The 17,379-nt window shown below is 56.8% G+C and overlaps 1 protein-coding gene across 1 annotated transcript; it reads right to left on the bottom strand.

The window, feature by feature from the left end:
* Positions 1-874: 874 nt before the first annotated feature.
* Positions 875-16,904, bottom strand: KPTN (kaptin, actin binding protein). Its single transcript, XM_034792469.1, has 13 exons — positions 16,731-16,904; positions 16,482-16,610; positions 15,555-15,637; positions 14,472-14,556; positions 12,542-12,596; positions 11,612-11,687; positions 9,919-9,992; positions 9,306-9,415; positions 6,743-6,838; positions 6,167-6,233; positions 5,548-5,683; positions 3,407-3,616; positions 875-1,493 (listed from the first exon to the last, which is right to left on the bottom strand). Exons 1-13 carry the CDS (start codon positions 16,843-16,845, stop codon positions 1,362-1,364), a joined length of 1,368 nt encoding a protein of 455 aa, XP_034648360.1. The 5' UTR covers positions 16,846-16,904; the 3' UTR covers positions 875-1,361.
* Between the last annotated feature and the right edge of the window lie 475 nt (positions 16,905-17,379).

The following is a 17,379-nucleotide window of genomic DNA, read 5'->3' as shown; positions in this document are numbered from 1 at the left end:
GCAGCACTCCCGGGTGCCCTCCGGGAAATGCGGAGTCCAAGGCTTGTGTGCATCATGCAGGAAATTAGTCAGAGATTCCCTCCCTGCAGCCTTTGGAACTGACAAACCCTGACCCTCGTCACAAGCTGGTGTCTAATATGAAAGGGGATTTCTTGTCTGGCAGGGGTATATGGGGCTGCTGCTCTGAGAGACGGTGCTGCCTGGCCCTGTGGCATGGCAGGCTGTCAGGCGGTGAGCCAGGCCTCCTGGGGAGCTACTCCCTGCTCTCCCCCCACCCCCGACTCACTGGGTGACCCCAGGCAGGTCGTGGCCACACGTGCCTCAGTTTCCCCATAAACCGTAAGACAGGGAGAAGCATAACTAGAGGAAACCAGAAGGGCCCATTTTGATCATCCAGCCTGACCCCCCGCAGAGTGCCTCTCCTAGGGATTCCTGCATCCAGCCCAGATGCTCAGGCTTTCAGTGGGAACATCGGACTGGACGGGACCTCCTGGGTCACTGAGTCCCATCCCCTGGTATCACAGGCCCCCCCTTCAGAAACTGACCAGGGTCCATCCCCCTGCTCCATTCGCGGGGCTACTCCAGAACCCACTTGACTCAAAGACGGCAGGTGATGGCGAATCCGGGGCCTCCACCGGTTAAAGACCCTCACTGCTAAACACGAGCCCATTTCTAGTCTCTTCCCACTCGCAGACCGCTTACCCTTCTCTGGCCCAGGGGACCTGCTGCAAATGGAATGCCCAGGAGCTCCTCCATTAAAGGGTCACAGGAGGGCCCCAAATGCACCCTGAAAAGTGGCCTGCAGCCCCCCTAGTAGGGACCTCCAACTAGCTCCACACCCCTTACCAGGGAAGACACAGATGGCAGCAAGACACCGGGTGCATGGGAACTTTTACTGGACGGGAGGGGTGGGGGGGTTAACGTAAACGTCCCTCCAAGTCAGCTGTGGCCCTGGGTGTCACACTTTCGGGGCCTCTTGTGCCACAGGCTGGCCCCTGCCTGGCTGGCCCAGAGCGGGCTGGAGAAGTCCGAGGTTCGTCCTTTGCTCTCCCCAGCAGGAGGGGCGTGCCTGCTATGTGCTGTGTGTACCGGGCACATGCTGCGCGGAACCGGCACACGTCCAAGGCAGGAAGGCTATAGTACGGCTTCCTGGTTGGCTGCTCCACTCTCACAGATGAAGAGCCGTTAGGGCTGGATCCTCCGTCAGGTCCTGATCTCTCTCTGCCGCTGCCATCGTTGTTCCCTGGCCGTTCAGGGCCCCTCTGACCACCAGCCCCTCCCGGAGCCCTGCGGAGAGCAGGCTCCTGCAACCAGGGTGGCCAGAAATCAGCTGCGATGTGGCGAGCGCAGGCCATGCCCAGTTAGACCTCTGCTGCTTCCCCATCCGCGTTGGCATCTCGCACCCGCTGGCAGGCGCGGCTGTGGTTCGCCCGCCGTGCCACCTCCTGGCGGAGCCTCTCCAGAAGGCATTGAGCTGTCTGCTTCAGGCTGTGCTGTGTGGGAGGAGAAGGGAGAGAAGCAGTGAGCTGGTGAGCAGGACGGGTCCAGGGAGGTTACGGCCCAGCTACCGATAACCCCCCCTTCATTTCAGGAGCCAGTTCAGATCGCCCACCGGCCAGAACTCGCTTCAGCCAACCCGACAGGCCTGGTCTCCCGCCGCTCGACTGGCTTAGCGCTCGCTTCTGCTAACCCTGCACGCACATCCGCGCAAGGATCTTCTCCTCTGCAACTCCTGCCTGCCTGCCTCTCTCCATCTCATGAGCCCGCTAGGGGCAATGGGTTCCTAGGTGCCAGCAGGATGATAATCAATTGCCGCTGAACGGATCTGCTCTTTCTTTCTCTGCTAGTTGTTCCGTATCCTGGCAAGCGGCCTGGGGTGCGTCGCGCACAGAACGCACGTTGCAAAGTCGTCTGGCATTTCTGACTGTACCCCGATGTCAAACTGCGGGACTCAGGCCTGGCACCTTTCCCTTGTGACAGCTGGGTTTACAAGTAGCGTTTGGGGCTGTACATAAGGCCGACTATGGAGAACCGGACTAGGGCAACTCAGACGTTTGCCTTTTCTCAGCCCTAGAGACAGTCTCCCTCTTCCTTCCTACAGTCGGCAAGGGCAGAAAGTCCTGCCTCTGTTTACGAGACTGCGGCTCTCTGGGAAGATTCTCCGAGAGGACAAAACCTGCAGTACAAGGACAACGGGGCTAGGGCGGCCCTCCCGATCCTGGGCTGCTCCTCTTGGATATAAGCTCCCCACTGCTGCATGCAACGTTCTGGCTGTGCTCTGCAGCACCTGTGCTGGGGACATTCGCCACCACTTGGAAATGGGGTTTTTACCCCCGTTTGCTGCCCTTCTCTGTTCCCCGGCACGCAGGGGCTGGCTCGGGGCCCACGGTTCTATTTTAAACGACTCGTTAATAGGCAAAGAGCAGAGTGGAGGAGGGACTCGACGGAGCTATGAACTCTGAGCTCCTCGTTACCCTCGGCCCATACAAGCGCCGGTGGATCCCCAGCAAGGTAAGGCCCAGGGAATCTAGACGTGATACAAGGAAATACTCCCTCATGTGGTGGGCAGGCACCGGCGGTGGTGTTCACAGCGCAAAGATCAGAGGGTCAGTTCTTGCGATGCTTCTATCACCAATAACTTTTGCAGCTAAGACAGGAAGAGCCAAATCTAGTGCATGAGCAGATCACAGCAGGAATCCCCTGCCCTCCCATATCATTGGACTGTGACACTGTCAGAGCTGCGGAAAGGTGTTTTTTTTAAATCATCTTCTGTACCGGCACTGGGCACTGCTGAAGGCTGCACCACCCGACTGGATGGACCAGTGACCAGAGCCAGTACAGGAAGAGGCAGCAACACCCGACCAGATGGCCCGACAGTCTGCAGCAGTGAAACACAACCAGCTTCCTACATCCCTCCTCCCCAGCCACGTTCAGCATCCCCCGAGTGCTGCAGCCTGGGTCTTATCAGCTCTGGGAATTCTGGGAGACTCTCGATTGGCCAGTGAGAGGGGAAGACTCCCTCAGGGTGGAACGTCTCACCATCGCAAGGAGGGGGGTCCCGATCCCCAGAAATAGGGACCACACGGATACATCAGAAATCTAACTTTAAAATATTCCTCTCGCATTTCTTGCAGCAGATTTCATCCCCAAAGATTGCAAAGGATTTAAGCCACATATGCAAGGATCACTTCACCTGCCACTGACATGCAGCCACCTCCAGGCTGGGATGCGGCAGCTGTTTAACATCCACATAGCAACCCCACGCACCAGTTTAGGACAGGAAGTGAAGCAGAACAGGAGAGTTTTCAGTCGGAGGGAAGGTCATTATCGTTGGCCAGGACACTGGGACAGCTAAAGTCGGAGGGCTACTGAGATCTGCTTGGCCTTCTCAGAAGGGCCAACTCACCTGCAGAACATGCAGCCCCTTCAGACACACCACGGCCAGCTCGCATAGCCCGTCGCAGGTCAGGTCTGCGTACTCCATGGACAGCAGGGGGCTGGGGAAACTCCGCTTCCAGAGCAGATGGAACTCCCCAGCGGGCTGCGACGGGGCTTCGGCCTCGGCTGCACCAGCACCGGTCGCTCCCGAGCTCCAGTACTTGTAACAGAGCAGCTCCTGCAACGGGGGAAGAGAGAAACGTGCTGGGAAGCAGGCCGGCGAGTGTGCAGGCGGACAGATGGGCCGTGCTAACGATGGCCAGGCTGTGCTGGCAGGGGAGGGTGGAACCCAGCGGGATGCAGGCACAGCACGAAATGACCAACATTTGCAAAAGAGCCAGGAAGCTCCTAATCAGCCCCCACCTCTGGACAGCCGTCCCTCCTCCAGCAGGCCTGGCATTTACTGCCCATTTCAGCAGAAGGCGCGCACAGGAAACCAAACACACACACACTTTAAACTTTGTTAGCCAGTAGAACTCCCTGCCACAGGATTTCACTGAAGCCAAGAGCTTAGCGGGATTCAATGAGGGATGTTTGTGTGATTAACAAGAAAATCCAGCGTTAGACCAGCGAGGATTTGGCAGGGCTAGAGATTCTCCTGCTTCAGGGCACGAGCTGCGCTCTAGCCACTAGGGTGCGTAACAGGGTCTCACCTTATCTGGTGCCCAACAGGGCGCTGCCTCAGTTTCCCCAACTCTGCAGCGAAACAAAATCACCACAACCTGGGGCTTTGCACTTTTTATCCTAAGACGGTTCAGCTTAAAACCAGGCACGCCCAACTTCTGTCTGCAGGCTCACTAGCTCAGGAGACCCCTCCCGAGGGCTCCCATCCTCCACGCAGACCAGCTGCCACAGCTCCCTCGCGCCTTTGAATCTCTCCCTCTCGCCCTTTATACCTGGCTAGGGGGTCGTCCGGCTGAAACGGAGAAGGGAGTTAGAGGGGATCACAAATCAAATGTGTGTCAATCATGTGATGCAGTTGTGAAAAGGGGGACTAGCACTGCAGGGTGTGTTAAGAGGCGTGTCGTGAATAAGACACGGGAGGTAACTGTCCCGCTTTGCTCAGCGCTGGGGAACACACTTTACAAAAGATGTGGACAAACTGGAGAGAGCCCAGAGGAAAGCAACAAAAATGAGAAAAGTTTAAAACCCCTGACCTAGGAGGAGAGGTTAAAACAACGGGGCACATGTAGTCTGGAGAACAGATGAGTGAGGGGGAACCTGACCAGTCTTCAAGGCTGGTACAAAGAGGATGGTGATCACCTGTGCACTGCTGGTAGGACAAGGAGGAACAGGCTTAATTGGCAGCAAGGGAGCTCTAGGTTGGATATTAGGACAAACTTTCTATCTCTAAGGCCGGTGAAGCTCTGGGACCGGTGACCAGGGAGGTTGTGGCGTCCCCGTCACTGGCGGATTTAAGAACAGGTTGGGCAAACCCCTGTCTGGGTTGGTCTAGGTTCACTTGGCCCTGGCTCAGCGCAGGGGGCTGGACGCGATGCCCTCTCGAGGGCCCTTCCAGCCCAACATTTCGATGATGCTAGAGTTCGATTCTGTGATCTCCCAGCAGCGCTGAACCTGAGTCACATGCTCCTGTCACATGATCCGGGGACGACAGAACCAGGAGGTGGGAGCTCCACCCCAGCGTAAACCCGGCATGGGGGTGGGGGACGATGGATGTGAGAGTGGGACCCAGGGAAGTATCACAGGCCAGGGAGTAGGTAGGAACCCCCGGGACCCCCATTCCCCGCCTGGAGCCAGCTGCCCCCCTCCCTCCCACCTGGCAGAGTCTCAGTATCTCCCCTCACTCCCTCTGCCCCCCATTTGCAGGGAGCTTCTGCCCCCTTGACTCAGCCTAGTAAAAGGCCAGGTCACCCTGTGGCAGAGCAGTTCCCCTGTCACTTCAGAGTTTGTTGCACCTTCCTCTGAAGCAGCTGGGACTGGCCAATCCCTCGGTGCCCCATCACAGATTCACACAGCAGATCCCACCTGACACATGCTCTCGCTCACTGCCTGGGGTCGGCCCTAGACCAGCCCGTTTCAGTGGGTTTCACCATGCAGGCAGGGAAGCAGCAGCCCTCCCCCAGCACCCCGCCATGCCCCTCCGCCTACCTGTCCATATGTGCCGAGGAGTATCTCAGGCGCGCCGTCGAAATCGACGTCAGTCACCAGGGCACAGAGCACGCTGTCATGCTGGTCGCTGGCTGGCAGGGTCAGCTGGTCTGCCAGCCCGTGGGTCAGGACGTTCCTGGGGGGCACGGTGAGGGAAGTTACCAAACACAGCAGAGATCTCCTGAGTGCCAGCCCAGCCCCCGTGCTGGGCCACGCTGCGTCTCAACCACACCCCCCCAGGAAGCCTGGGTCAGGGTCAGGACTGAGGAGGGCTCCTTGGGGAGGACCCTGGCTCCGGGAAAGGCTGCGTGTTGCTGGGCTAGGCAGGCCATTCTCCTGGTCACAGCCCTGTCTCCAACAGAACCGGAGGGGAGACAAGGCCGCGCGTTCCGCTCGTGGGCACATGGGAGAGGGATCCTGCCAATCCAAGTGCAGATGAGCTGGGTGGGAGGAGACCGCAGCGGCTCTCCGATGGTAGCATCCGCACCCTCGACCCCACGCTCAATCTGCCCTCGTGATCCCGTCATCCCCAGTCAGGGCCCGGAAAGGGCCCCACGGGGAGAGCGCCGGGAAAGTGCATCTTAGCGTGTTCCAGCCCCCGCCCGGCCCCAGCACTGACCTGTACACCACGGACAGCTCGATAGTGCTAGTGACGAGAACACTGTAACCCTGGTCGCCAGCATTACCTGGGGGAGCAGACACAGCGGGTCGTGACGGGGAAAACACACCAGCCAGCAGGCTATTGCAGGGCTCCGGGCAACCTGGCAGCTTCCCTCTCCCCATCTGGCAGGCAAGCTCATCTGGGCCCTCCTCGACCCCCACTCCACCTGTTGCCTCGCTTCAGCCCGATTCCATTGCAAGGGTCATGCCAAGCAGAAGCAGGACTCCTGTGGCCTGTACCTCCCCGAAATGTGCCCCCCAAGACTTAGGGCACAGAACAACTGCCTGTTAGCTAACCCACCTGAACCCCAGGCAGCCCCAAAGGACACACGAGTGGGTGGAAACTGGAGCGAGGGAGGGGACTGGGACTGTTTGCGAGGGAAGGCAAAGAACAAGCTCATTTGTACCCTGCGCTGCAAGGGTTAATGTGCATCAGACCCCACAGAGCACCCCGCGAGTTACAAATGAACCCTCCCAATGTCTGCTTGCTCAAATCTAAGCCACGCCTCCCACCCCCAGCTCCCTTCGTGCTCACCATTCTGGGCAGGGTCGCTCTCGGAGGACGGCAGCCTGAACACCAGGACCTTGGAGATGGGGCCGTCTTGCTGAATGCTCCAGGTCTGTAGCACCTCTGCAACGGAGAGCGGAGACACAGGATGCGGTGGGCAAGGCGGACGACCCAGCCTGGAAGGAGCGTAGGCCCTGCCCACGCTACAGCTGGGTGGGACTTTTTGGACAAAATGTTCTCCCGCCAAGTCCCCAAAACCGTGAGCGGGAAATGATCCGTTTTGATGAATTTCCCGACTGGAAAAATAAAAAGTTTTAATGTTTCAGAAAAGTTGGGGGGGAGGGGGGGGGCGGGTTGAAATTTAACCTGGTTTACACTAAACAAAGGGTAAAAAAAAGGTTGCAATTGAAACATTTGGAAATTAACTAAACGCTTCCTTTGACCTGAACCCGGACTGATTTTGGTCTCTCGGGCTGTGAAATTTGGGGGAATTTCGACCTTTTTGTCCCAATTTAGAGGGAAACGGCTTCAAAATCTCCAACGTTCCTGCGGGACGGGAAAAGTGTTTTGTGCCCGGCGCTAGTCCACACTGGTGCAGACGGCTTGTGTAGACACGATTCGCAGCAGGCCTACGCTAGCCGTTTGGACCAGTGCTGGCGCACTAGTGGTTGAAACTCCCACCCAGTGTAGACACGGCCTTACTCGACACACGCCCTGCTGCAGGGAGGACAGAGTTAAATGTGGGTCAGTGCCTCACGGGACCCGTGGGTGGAGAGGCCAGATCTACCCTGAGATCTAGAGATGAAAAAGCCCCATAAGCGGCCTTCTGGTCCATCTCCTCTCCAGAGACTAGGGCAGGGTCATCCCCAGCAGAGATGAAAACGCCCATCAGATCCCATCTGGCCAAGCCCGTCCCGAGGGGTGTAGTAGGAAGCTCCCGCAGTCTGCTCCCCTGGGCCGTGCAGAGCCTCGGCTCAGATGAGCTCCCCTCCTTCTTAAGTGTCCGTCTTAGAGAGGGGAGCCCTCTGTGCTCGCAAGAGGGGACTCAGTGGCCGAGGGAGGAGCAGTTTATGGGAGATCTAAACGGCTGTCCCTCAGCCCGCTCCCAGCCGGTGTAACCCGGCAGCTCCCCATTGGTGCCAATAGGGCCAGATGTAAAGGGAAGGTGCTCCGCTGACGCCAGACTGATCCATTCCAGCTGGGGATCAGGCCCCTGTCTGCACCAATGGCCACGGCACCTCCTGCCCAAGGACTGGACTGAGACTCGGCTGATCCCTGCCCTGTTCCCGGTGTGACGCTGACCCCCATATTCTTCAGAGGTCGAGGATGATGATGACATCACTGTGATGCATTTTGTACAAAACAGGTCACGTAAGGGGTCAGTGGAAAAGGGATGATTTGCTGAATAGGATTATCCTATTTGCACGCGTGTATCATTTCTGTATCAGAAGTTATAAATACTGACTGTGTATCTGTACGTCATTGTAGTTACACCTGGGTAACGCCCACTAGCTGTCAGTCTAGATGGTCGGTTGGGAAGGGCCAATTGAGGGCAATGAGCCACTGGGAAAAACCACAGGCCTCAGGAGAAGCTCATTCCCCATCTGGCGAGCCTTTCTGAGAACACGCCAGACAGCCTGTGCGTGATGGCTGCTGTGACGCTACAAGAGCATGTGACCAGGCCACATGATGCTGGACTCCATCTTGGGATGTCAGTGTTTTCCCACAAACCAGGCTGGGAACCAAGCTTTGAAACAAAGGGTCCCCGCTATATGCTAATGCTATAGAAGGCGGGGAGTGATGTCCTCTGTGGTTCTTCACTCCCCACACAAGAGGACTCCTGGGAACACCCGAGGAACAAAGACTGAACGGGGTGAAGTGCTGGACCCAGGCTAAAGGGATTGCTCGCCGGTGTATGAAACGCCTGGGGATTCCAAGTTGCAAAGCAAGTGTAGCTTGTACCTTAAGAATCTGCAGCCTGCTTGTACCTTCTCTCAGGGTGAGAAACTTCTAACTCATATTCAATCTAACTAGTGTGTTAGACGGTTTGTGTTTCTGTTTAATTACTACGTAATCTGCTTTAATCTGTTTGCTATCACTTAAAATCTATCTTTTGTAGTTAATACATTGGTTTTTGCTTTATCTAAACCAGTGAGTTTGAGTGAAATGTACGGGAAAATGTAGCTCAAGGGACAAAGGCTGTTGCATAATCCTCTCCACATTGAGGGGGGAGGTGAACTGGACAATAAATTCATACTGATTGGGGTTTGGACCAGGTCAGGACGGTACAGCCCTGGGGTCCTAGGTTGGGAAGCTGGTGGTAATTTTGGCTGTAGCCTTTCGACTGTTGGTTCGTGCAGTGGCTAGCCAGAAAGCCTGCATGTAACTGCAGCTGGGTGTGTGAATGCTGGCGGAAGTGTAGGATCAGGAGCGGGTCTGCAGCTTGTCACAGCAGAGAGAGGGAGCCCAGGCTGATGCGTCAGAGGGCTCAGCAGTACCCCAGTTCCAGGTGGCACCGCGGGGGGAACCCGTCACACCTGGCTCACCCACCAATACCCTGTGTGCCCGTGGAAGGGCAGCCCCAGCTCACCTCTGCTGGCCTGCTCCACCTGGGCCACCCGGACGTAGCCGCTCTGGCACCCGAAGGCTGTGAGACGCCGGCCTGAGCCGGGGATGTTGCAGACGTCCAGCCACAGCACGCTGGGGGGGAAATACAACACGTGGGGTTGTGCGCCACCGGGGGGAGAGGGGGAGGAAAGGAAAAGGCGGTAGGAGAGACTCAGGCGGGGAAGGAGGAGGACATGTCAGGGGGATAAGGAGCAGCAGAGCTGAGAGTAGCAGCAGGAAGCCCTTGCACATGAGAACCAGACAGAGCAGAGATCGCAACCTGCAGGCTGGAGTCACGACCACGTTGCCCACTTGCTAAGGAGGGGAAGAGGTCCGGGTAGGTGGGGTGGGCGACCTAGCCTGGGAAAGGCTGGGAACCACTGGTGTTAGCTGGGTATAAACCATGGGTTAGAGCCGCAGCTGGTGTCAAATGGATGCCTTGACTCCAATGGAGTGACGCCAATCTGGGGATCTGGCCCCGGTTTGCGGTAACGAGTCGTGTGTCCCCCCCCGGGCCCGGCACACGTTAACACAGACACTTCCCCAGCACTGCTGCTCACACGGGGGACGCGTCCCTAACAAACCATTTCTCCTACTTGCTGGGCAGCTCCTGCAGCTCCGGGAAGAGGTTCTGCACGGGCTGCTCCTCGAACTGGTGCAAGCCTTTGTTCTGCAAGGGGGAAGCAGTCGCGTCATTGCCCCGGAGATGGCTGGAAACCCTCCAGGCCAGACACTATGCTCAAATACACTGGGGGCCAATCCCAGTTACTCGCATTCAACTTGCCTCACTGTGCCTTTGAGGCAGCGTGGCCGGATCACCACACAGACTCCGGAGACCCGGGACTATTCCCGGCTCTGCCATTGGCCTGCTGGGCAACGTCACTTCTCTTTCCCTGTGCCTCATTTTCCCCATCCCCAAAGGGATGATGAGACCAACCTCCTCTGTAAAGTGCTTTAGGATCTACTGACGAAGAGTGCTAGGTAACACTTTGCTATTACAACATTCCTCCCCCCACGCCGATACCAGCAGCACTGCATCTCTGAGAAGGAAGTGAACCTGCACCTGGTGACACACAAGCAGCTCCCAGCCTTGCGATGCCCAGGGGAGGGGCAGAGAGCCGCACAGTGCGATGCCAGTGCTCCAGGGCAGGGCTCTGAGTATTAGAGAAGCAGTGAAGAGCTGTGGTGGAGTCTCAGCTCTTGGAGACTCTCTCGAGACAGGACATCTCTTCCTAAGAGCTCTGCTCTAACTCAACCGCAGAAAGAACAGGGGGAAATTCCTCAGCCTGCATTATGCAGTTCATCACAGCATCTCCCATTTCCGGTCCTAAAGCGCTATACGGATGACTGGGGAAGAAGCTGCCACACCTCAACCCTTCAGGGGCCACTTTTGGCACTGGGTGAGCGATTCCTGCCCCACCTGTAGCAGGGTGGATAGCCCAGGGAGCAGGCAGCCTGAAGGCTGAGCTGACTGGGGGAAGTGGCTGCAGCGGGGGCCAGGCCCCAAACAGCCTCAGCAGGCTCTATAAGGGCTGGGAGCCAGGCGCTCAGGCCAGAGTCTCTCTCTGCCTTCAGAGAGAGAAGGGCCTGGCTGCAGGGAGCAGAGACAGCGTACCTGGGTGGAGCAGGTCTGGGGAGCTCCAGCCTGGAAAGCCCCAGGCTGTGGCCTAGAAGAAGGCTAAGGGGTACTGGGGGTTGCAGAGGGCAGCCCAGGGCTAGGCCAAGGCAGCAGGTCCAAACCCAACCTTGCCAGTGATGAGTGGCCTATACTGCCGTCTGCCCCAGGGAGCGGGGGCTAGTTGGTGACTGGCAGTGGCCTAGTACTGAGGCAAGGTGGGGGTAGTGGATGGGGGTTCCCCAGGGAGGGGAGACCCTGATCTGTGGGGTACTGCCAGGGGGCAGCATCCCAGTAATAGGGGCACCGGGTCCTGGGAGGGACACGGGGGCCAGAGGAGGACACTGGCCTGTAGAGGGCGCTCCAGATGCTGGACGAGCTGATTTCCCGAAGCAACCTGTAGGGGGCGCCGCAGGGGTGAGTCCACACCCTTACACACCCCACTCCAGAGACAGCTGCATGTCAGCCCTGCGTGAGGGATCCCCATGTTAACAGCTGCCCCACCCCACTCCAGAGGTGGCTGCATTTTAGTGAAGGTAAGTAATCCCGGTGTTGGAGAGGAAAGGTGCCACGCCACACAGGACTCAACTGTTCTCCGAGTGAGCTCCGGAGCACATGGGTCCGTAGCAGGGCAGAACCCAGCTGTGCGTGGCCGTCGTGTGCACTGATCTCACCTCTTTGTACAGGTGGATGCAGGGGTCGTTCCCGCTCAGCAGAAAGACGGTCTCTGGCTGGTCTCCAACGTGGACTCTAGAAGAGCAGAAAAGGAAAATGACTTCACGCATCTGAGGACCCAGCTGCGGGAAAGGTGCCGCTGGAGGAAAGACTTTGCTGCCGATGGATCCCAAAGCGCTTCGCACGGGCCTGGTTCGGAACGGTGCTGGGCACCCTGATTCTCAGGGACTTCAGCAGGACTTGAGCGTGTTCAGCACTTCGGGATCCAGCACACACAGTCCACCCGCCTGGCTACCGCCCAGGGCTGACACGCCTAACTCTCGAGAAAAGTGCTACCGGATCTTTAAGGAGCATGAACAATCCTAGGCCTGGTCAACACCTAAAAACGGAGGTTGATATAAGTTGCCAGCATCATCCTATTTGCGCATGTGTCCACACGTCCATTTGTCTCCGGCCGATGTAAACGCTCCCTTATGGCGACGCAGTCAAACCACCTCCCCAGGCAGTCTGGCACGATGGCCATACTACCAAGATCGACGCAGGGCAAGTGTAGACACTGTGTGACCTGTGTTGACCCTAACAGTCCTCCAGCGCTGTCCCACAATGCCCCATTCCCTGCATCAGTGACCGCTCTGGTCACAATTGTAAACTCCACTGCCCAAGGGTCACAGAGACTGGAAGCCACCCCCGCATGTTTCTGAAATGCCTTTCCCGGATCACCCGCCTTGTTGTGCGCCACCGCCCAGCCGACCATGCCCGACACACCCAGGCCTCCGAAAGACAGAACGGCAAATCCCAAGGTCTTCAATGTTTCTTTTCCGGCTGATGTTTAAAGCAGGGAGGGGCTGGGGAGATGGATGGTTATTGCTAGCGTGAGCTCACAGGCTCGTGTATGGGAAGAGAAGAGAACGGCGGAGCGGTAGACGTACTCTGCATGGTACAGCTGGAATGGGGTGAACTGCAGCTCCAGGTTCAAGCAGCTTTCTGGAGGGGAAGAACAGAGACGAGTAAGAAGGGAAATCGGACACAGAATTAACCGCCGGTTCTCTAACAAAACACCATCACAAATCGCACCACACGCTCTCTGAGAGTCAGAGGCTGCGGCCCAGAGGATCTACTTCGACATTTAGCATTCCTGCAATCGACGCTTTAATCCCCACCTCAAAGGGAAGCGGTAGATGCCCATGTGACCAGGGATCTAAGAGATCGGCGTTCAAGTCCCAGCGCGGCCACAGGCTCGCTGTGTGACCCTGGCACATCACCACACCTCTGCGGGCCTCACGCCCTCACTGGAGACGAGTGCCGGGTCAGCTAGAGTTAAAGGTTATAGCCAGCGTTCTGTTCCACGCTCGACTCGTCTAAGTCCTCTAAAATCTGCAGGGGAACTCAGATTGCACAGGAATGTGGTGTGCCTCATGGGGGCGCTGGATAGGCTAGTGATCCATATAGGGGACTGTGCGACAAAGGGATTTCTGAGATACAGATGCCTCCCCACCCCACAAAACAACTTTTCTTAAGGTTCACGGATTTTTTTCCAATCTTTTTGCACAGTGACAGGGTTCAAAGCAGGGCTGTGAAAGGATAAAATGAGGGTGACAATCCTTCCTTCAGCTTACTGTTTGGTTACCCTGGCTGTTTAGCCTGTACGCTCTTTGGGGCAGGGGCTGTCTCTTACTAGGCGCACGTACAGTGCCCGGCGCGATGGGGCTCCAATCTTGGCCGGGGTCTGGGCAGAGCCCGGCGTGACGGGGCTCCGATCTTGGCCGGGGTCTGGGCAGAGCCCGGCGCGACGGGGCTCCAATCTTGGCCGGGGTCTCTAGGCAGTACCGTAATAACCATGATTCAAATTAGGCTGGGGAACAGACAGTCATTCTGTCAGTCTTGCACTGCCCCCGCCCTTCCCCCCAGCTATGGGCGAAATGGGTCCTAGCAGGAATTAAAGAGGGGAGATGGATCTACCTAGGATTCTAGGAAGGCTGAAGGGCCTAAAATTTAACAAGAGCCTCCTGATACATATTTCCTTTTTAATATGTTTCCATAGTAAGAAGACAGGGGGACCAGAATAAATCTGTAAGCCTCTTCAAGGTGAGGATTGGAACAGTGTTAAAATCCCAGCCACCCAGCTCAGTTCTGCAGGCGGTACATTTAAATGATTGAAGGATGGGTGCACCAGCAGGAGTTACATTAGGCAGCCAGTTCTAGCAAGAATTCTCTGTAGTAACTTAAAGATCTTCATCTCTGGAACAAAACCTTCCATTTCCTCAGCACCTTTCAGCCTCCAGGATCCCCCAGGGTGACTCACCTATCACTAAAATGCAGCCACCTCTGGGGTGGGCTACAGCACACAGAACTGCCATAGCATTGCAACTGTTATTTGTTGTTTATTGTTTGGATTACAGCCACGCCCAGAAGCCCATCGTGCCAGAGGCCATACAGACACACAGGAAGGGACAGTCCCTGCTGAGCAGGGCAGAAGACAACACCATTACTCACAGTGGCCAGGACACCAGGGATGACAACCAGAGCTTTAGGGAAAGCGCCTGGGGACCTTTTGCAACCTGTAACTGGCCAGATTTCAGTTAGGTCTTCTCTGAAAGAGGGTGCCTCACAGGGGAGAGCGCCCACTCTTCAGAGCACTCCCAGTGGGGTCACCAACACCACTCCCTGCAGCACCTGTTTCCCCGAGAGGTCCCACAGCTAAATACTGAGCCAGTCTGATCCGGCTTAGCTTGTAAGATGTGACGAGATCGCAGCCCTTGGGTTCACTGCAGGAGGCCAATTATGTTTACTCTCTGCTGCCCTGCTCCCACCAGACAACAGCACAGGGATCAGAGGTCAGACATTAGCTTGGTTACTTACGTGCGATAGAGTCCAGGTTATATTCCGATCCGGGCTCATAGTCACAATAAATGTTCAGAAATGGACTCGCTTTATCTCCAGAGTCCTAGAGAGAGACAGGGAAAAAGAAGAATCCGTCTGAGGAGCATCAGAGACATTAGCTTATGGAGTAACAGAACCCGTGGGGTTCATTTCAAAGCACAACTTTTAAAAAGGAAACATTATCATACCATTTTCGTAAGGGAACAGACAGTTCTGGGGACCAACAATGGAGTCTAAATCCTTCACCTCTACTATTATCTAAGAGCCCGTGTCATGGACCAGCACCCCACGGCACTAGGCAGAAACACAGATCAAAATCACACTCCCTGCCCCACGAAGCTTATGGTCTAATTATCTCACGAGAGACAACAGACGGACCCGGACCGAGGAGTACAAGGGAAAAATACTGGCCTGTACAATAGGCAGTTAATCAGGGACTCAAAGTTGTCACTGTCATGGGAATAACAGCTGGTTCAGTGGCCTAGATAACATCTAGCACTTTCCATCAGTAGCTCTCAAAGCACTTTACAAAGGAGGTTGGTATAATTATCTCCATTTTACAGATGGGAAAACTGAGGCACAGAGCGGGTCTCAGCCCTCTTTCATGCTAGCTGTCTCAGCAAAGAAGCCAAAACTTTGGGCTGAGATTTTTCATAGGAGCCTAAGGGGCCTAGGCACCCAAATCCCATTGAAACTCAGTGGCAATTGGGTGTCTAAGTCATTTAGCCACTCTGGGTCTCCACTGCCTATCTGTACACTGAGGATAATAGCATGGAACTACCTCACAGGAGAGTTGTAAGAATTAAAGATAGTGAGGTGCTACAGTAATGAGGATCATATTAGGTTGCTAGTTTAGACAGATGTGCGTGGAATTAGACAGATTAGGGCTGCATATGTAGTGCAGAAGTTTGCCCTGCTGATGACTGGGACGTAGCAGGTTTGTTGCTAGCTACATCCTGAGGGATTTCACTCCAGCACCTTCCACAGAGCTACATGCGTTTTAAAATGCAACAAACTCCATCTGTTGAAGAAAGTGGAGGGCAGGAAAGGAAAAGCAGGTACCTTAATGAAAGTTATTCCCACCACGAGACCCCTCTTCGGCGGCGACTTGCTGAAAGTGTCAATCGAGACAATCTCAGCATCAACTGCCAAGAAACAATAAATCATTTACACAACTGGTTACTATGATTTGTACCAGGGAACAGGTCCCCATGGTGCTAGTGTTGTCCAAGCACAGACTAAAATAACAGTCCCTGCCCTGCAGAGTTTACGATCTTAGATTAACAGTTTAGATTTTTGCCAAAGGTCACGAAGTTTAATGCAATAATAATAAACTTGGCACCATACTTGACTCCTGTTTGCAGGCCTTATACAAACAAAGAGTGTTTTTCCATAACCTCTCACATGCCTTTAAAAACAATGGCTGCATTGCACCAGAGGGAGGATCTCAAAGCACTTTAAAAAGATCAGTTCCATTATCCTCATTCCAGAGAGACAGCGAAACTGAGACACAGGCCAAAGGCCACACAAAGAATCACCAGGACGGCTGGGAATAGAACCCAGGAGTCCCAGTTCCCTGTTCTAACCTCAAGACCCCAGTCTTCTCCCCAAACCCAGGAGTCCTTATTCCCAGCCTCCGCCCTAACCATGACTCCCAGTTCCTCCCCCCGCCCCCAATCTGACCTCTCTCACCAAGGAAATGAAGTGAAAACGTCCTTGTCCCCCACCCCGGTTGGACTCCCCCCAACCTGAGTATGCTCCCTAACCCCTCTCCCCAGGAACGGAGGTGAACTGAAACGCCCCCAACCCCAGAATGACCCCTGACCCCTCTCCCCAGGGATGTCGGTGCATTGTAATTCCCTTGGCCACTCACCCCGTGTGACCCCTGACCCCAGAATGACCCCGACCCCTCTCCCCGGGGATGTAGGAGCACTGGGATTCCCTTGGCCTGTGACCCCTGACCCCAGAATGACCCCTGACCCCTCTCACCGGGGATGTAGGTGAACTGGAGCTCCCTGGCCACCGGCCGCAATTTCTGCCGCAGGTCCTGGTAGCGGAAGTAAATCACCTTCCCCTTCAGCGTGGCCACCAGGAGCCCCCGGGGGCCCCCGCCCCCGGCTCGCCCCGGGCCCCCAGCCCCCTCGGGGGCCCCGCCCCCACCCTGCGCCGGCCCCCCCGCTGCCTCCGGCCCCCCCTCCCCTTCGGGGCCCCCCTCGGGGTCCCCCCCCCGGCCCGGGCCGCCCCCCGCCAGCGCCGCCAGCCCGTAGACGTTGCTCTGGGAGGCCAGGCGGGTGAAGCTGTCCTCCAGCAGCGGGCAGCCCCGGCGCCCCCCCGGGGCCTGAGGCGGCTCCATGACGGGCGGCCCCGAGCTCCCTTCGCCACCCTCACTCCCGGGGCAGGCAGCTCAGCGGACACCCCGCGGCGGGGTCCTCGCGCAGCCGCCGGCGCCAGCGTCGCGGCGGGTGACGTCACAAGGCCGGGCAAGACAACTTGCCCTGATCCAAAATGGCGCCCACGGGGAGGCGCCCTGTCCCCTCTCGGGGTGGAGGGGGCGTCTGGGAGCAACAGCTCCCAAGGAGGCGGGGTCTGGGCCAGCCCCCTGCTTGGGGCAGCGGGGAGGGTAGCCACGCCCCCTCTCTGGGGCAGGAGGGGCACCTAGGGCAGCCCCCCCCCCATAGGGCAGGGGATGGATGGGTCAGCTGGGACAGCCCCTCCCGGGGGCAGGGAGGGCTCAGGGCAGTCTCAGTCTCTCTCACACGCCCCACACATAGGGGGAACGGGCCTTCACAGTAATCCCCACCCCGTATGCAGACAGAGTAGTAACCCTTTCCATGGGGCAGGGGCTGCCCCCCACAGTCCTGGGGGCTGGGCACAGCACAGTTCCATA

The sequence above is a fragment of the Trachemys scripta genome, chromosome 16 (genome assembly GCF_013100865.1).
Source record: "Trachemys scripta elegans isolate TJP31775 chromosome 16, CAS_Tse_1.0, whole genome shotgun sequence".
NCBI lineage: Eukaryota > Metazoa > Chordata > Testudines > Emydidae > Trachemys > Trachemys scripta.
The sequence above is the reverse complement of the archived record's forward strand: the minus strand, read 5'-3'. Positions and strand labels throughout refer to the sequence as shown.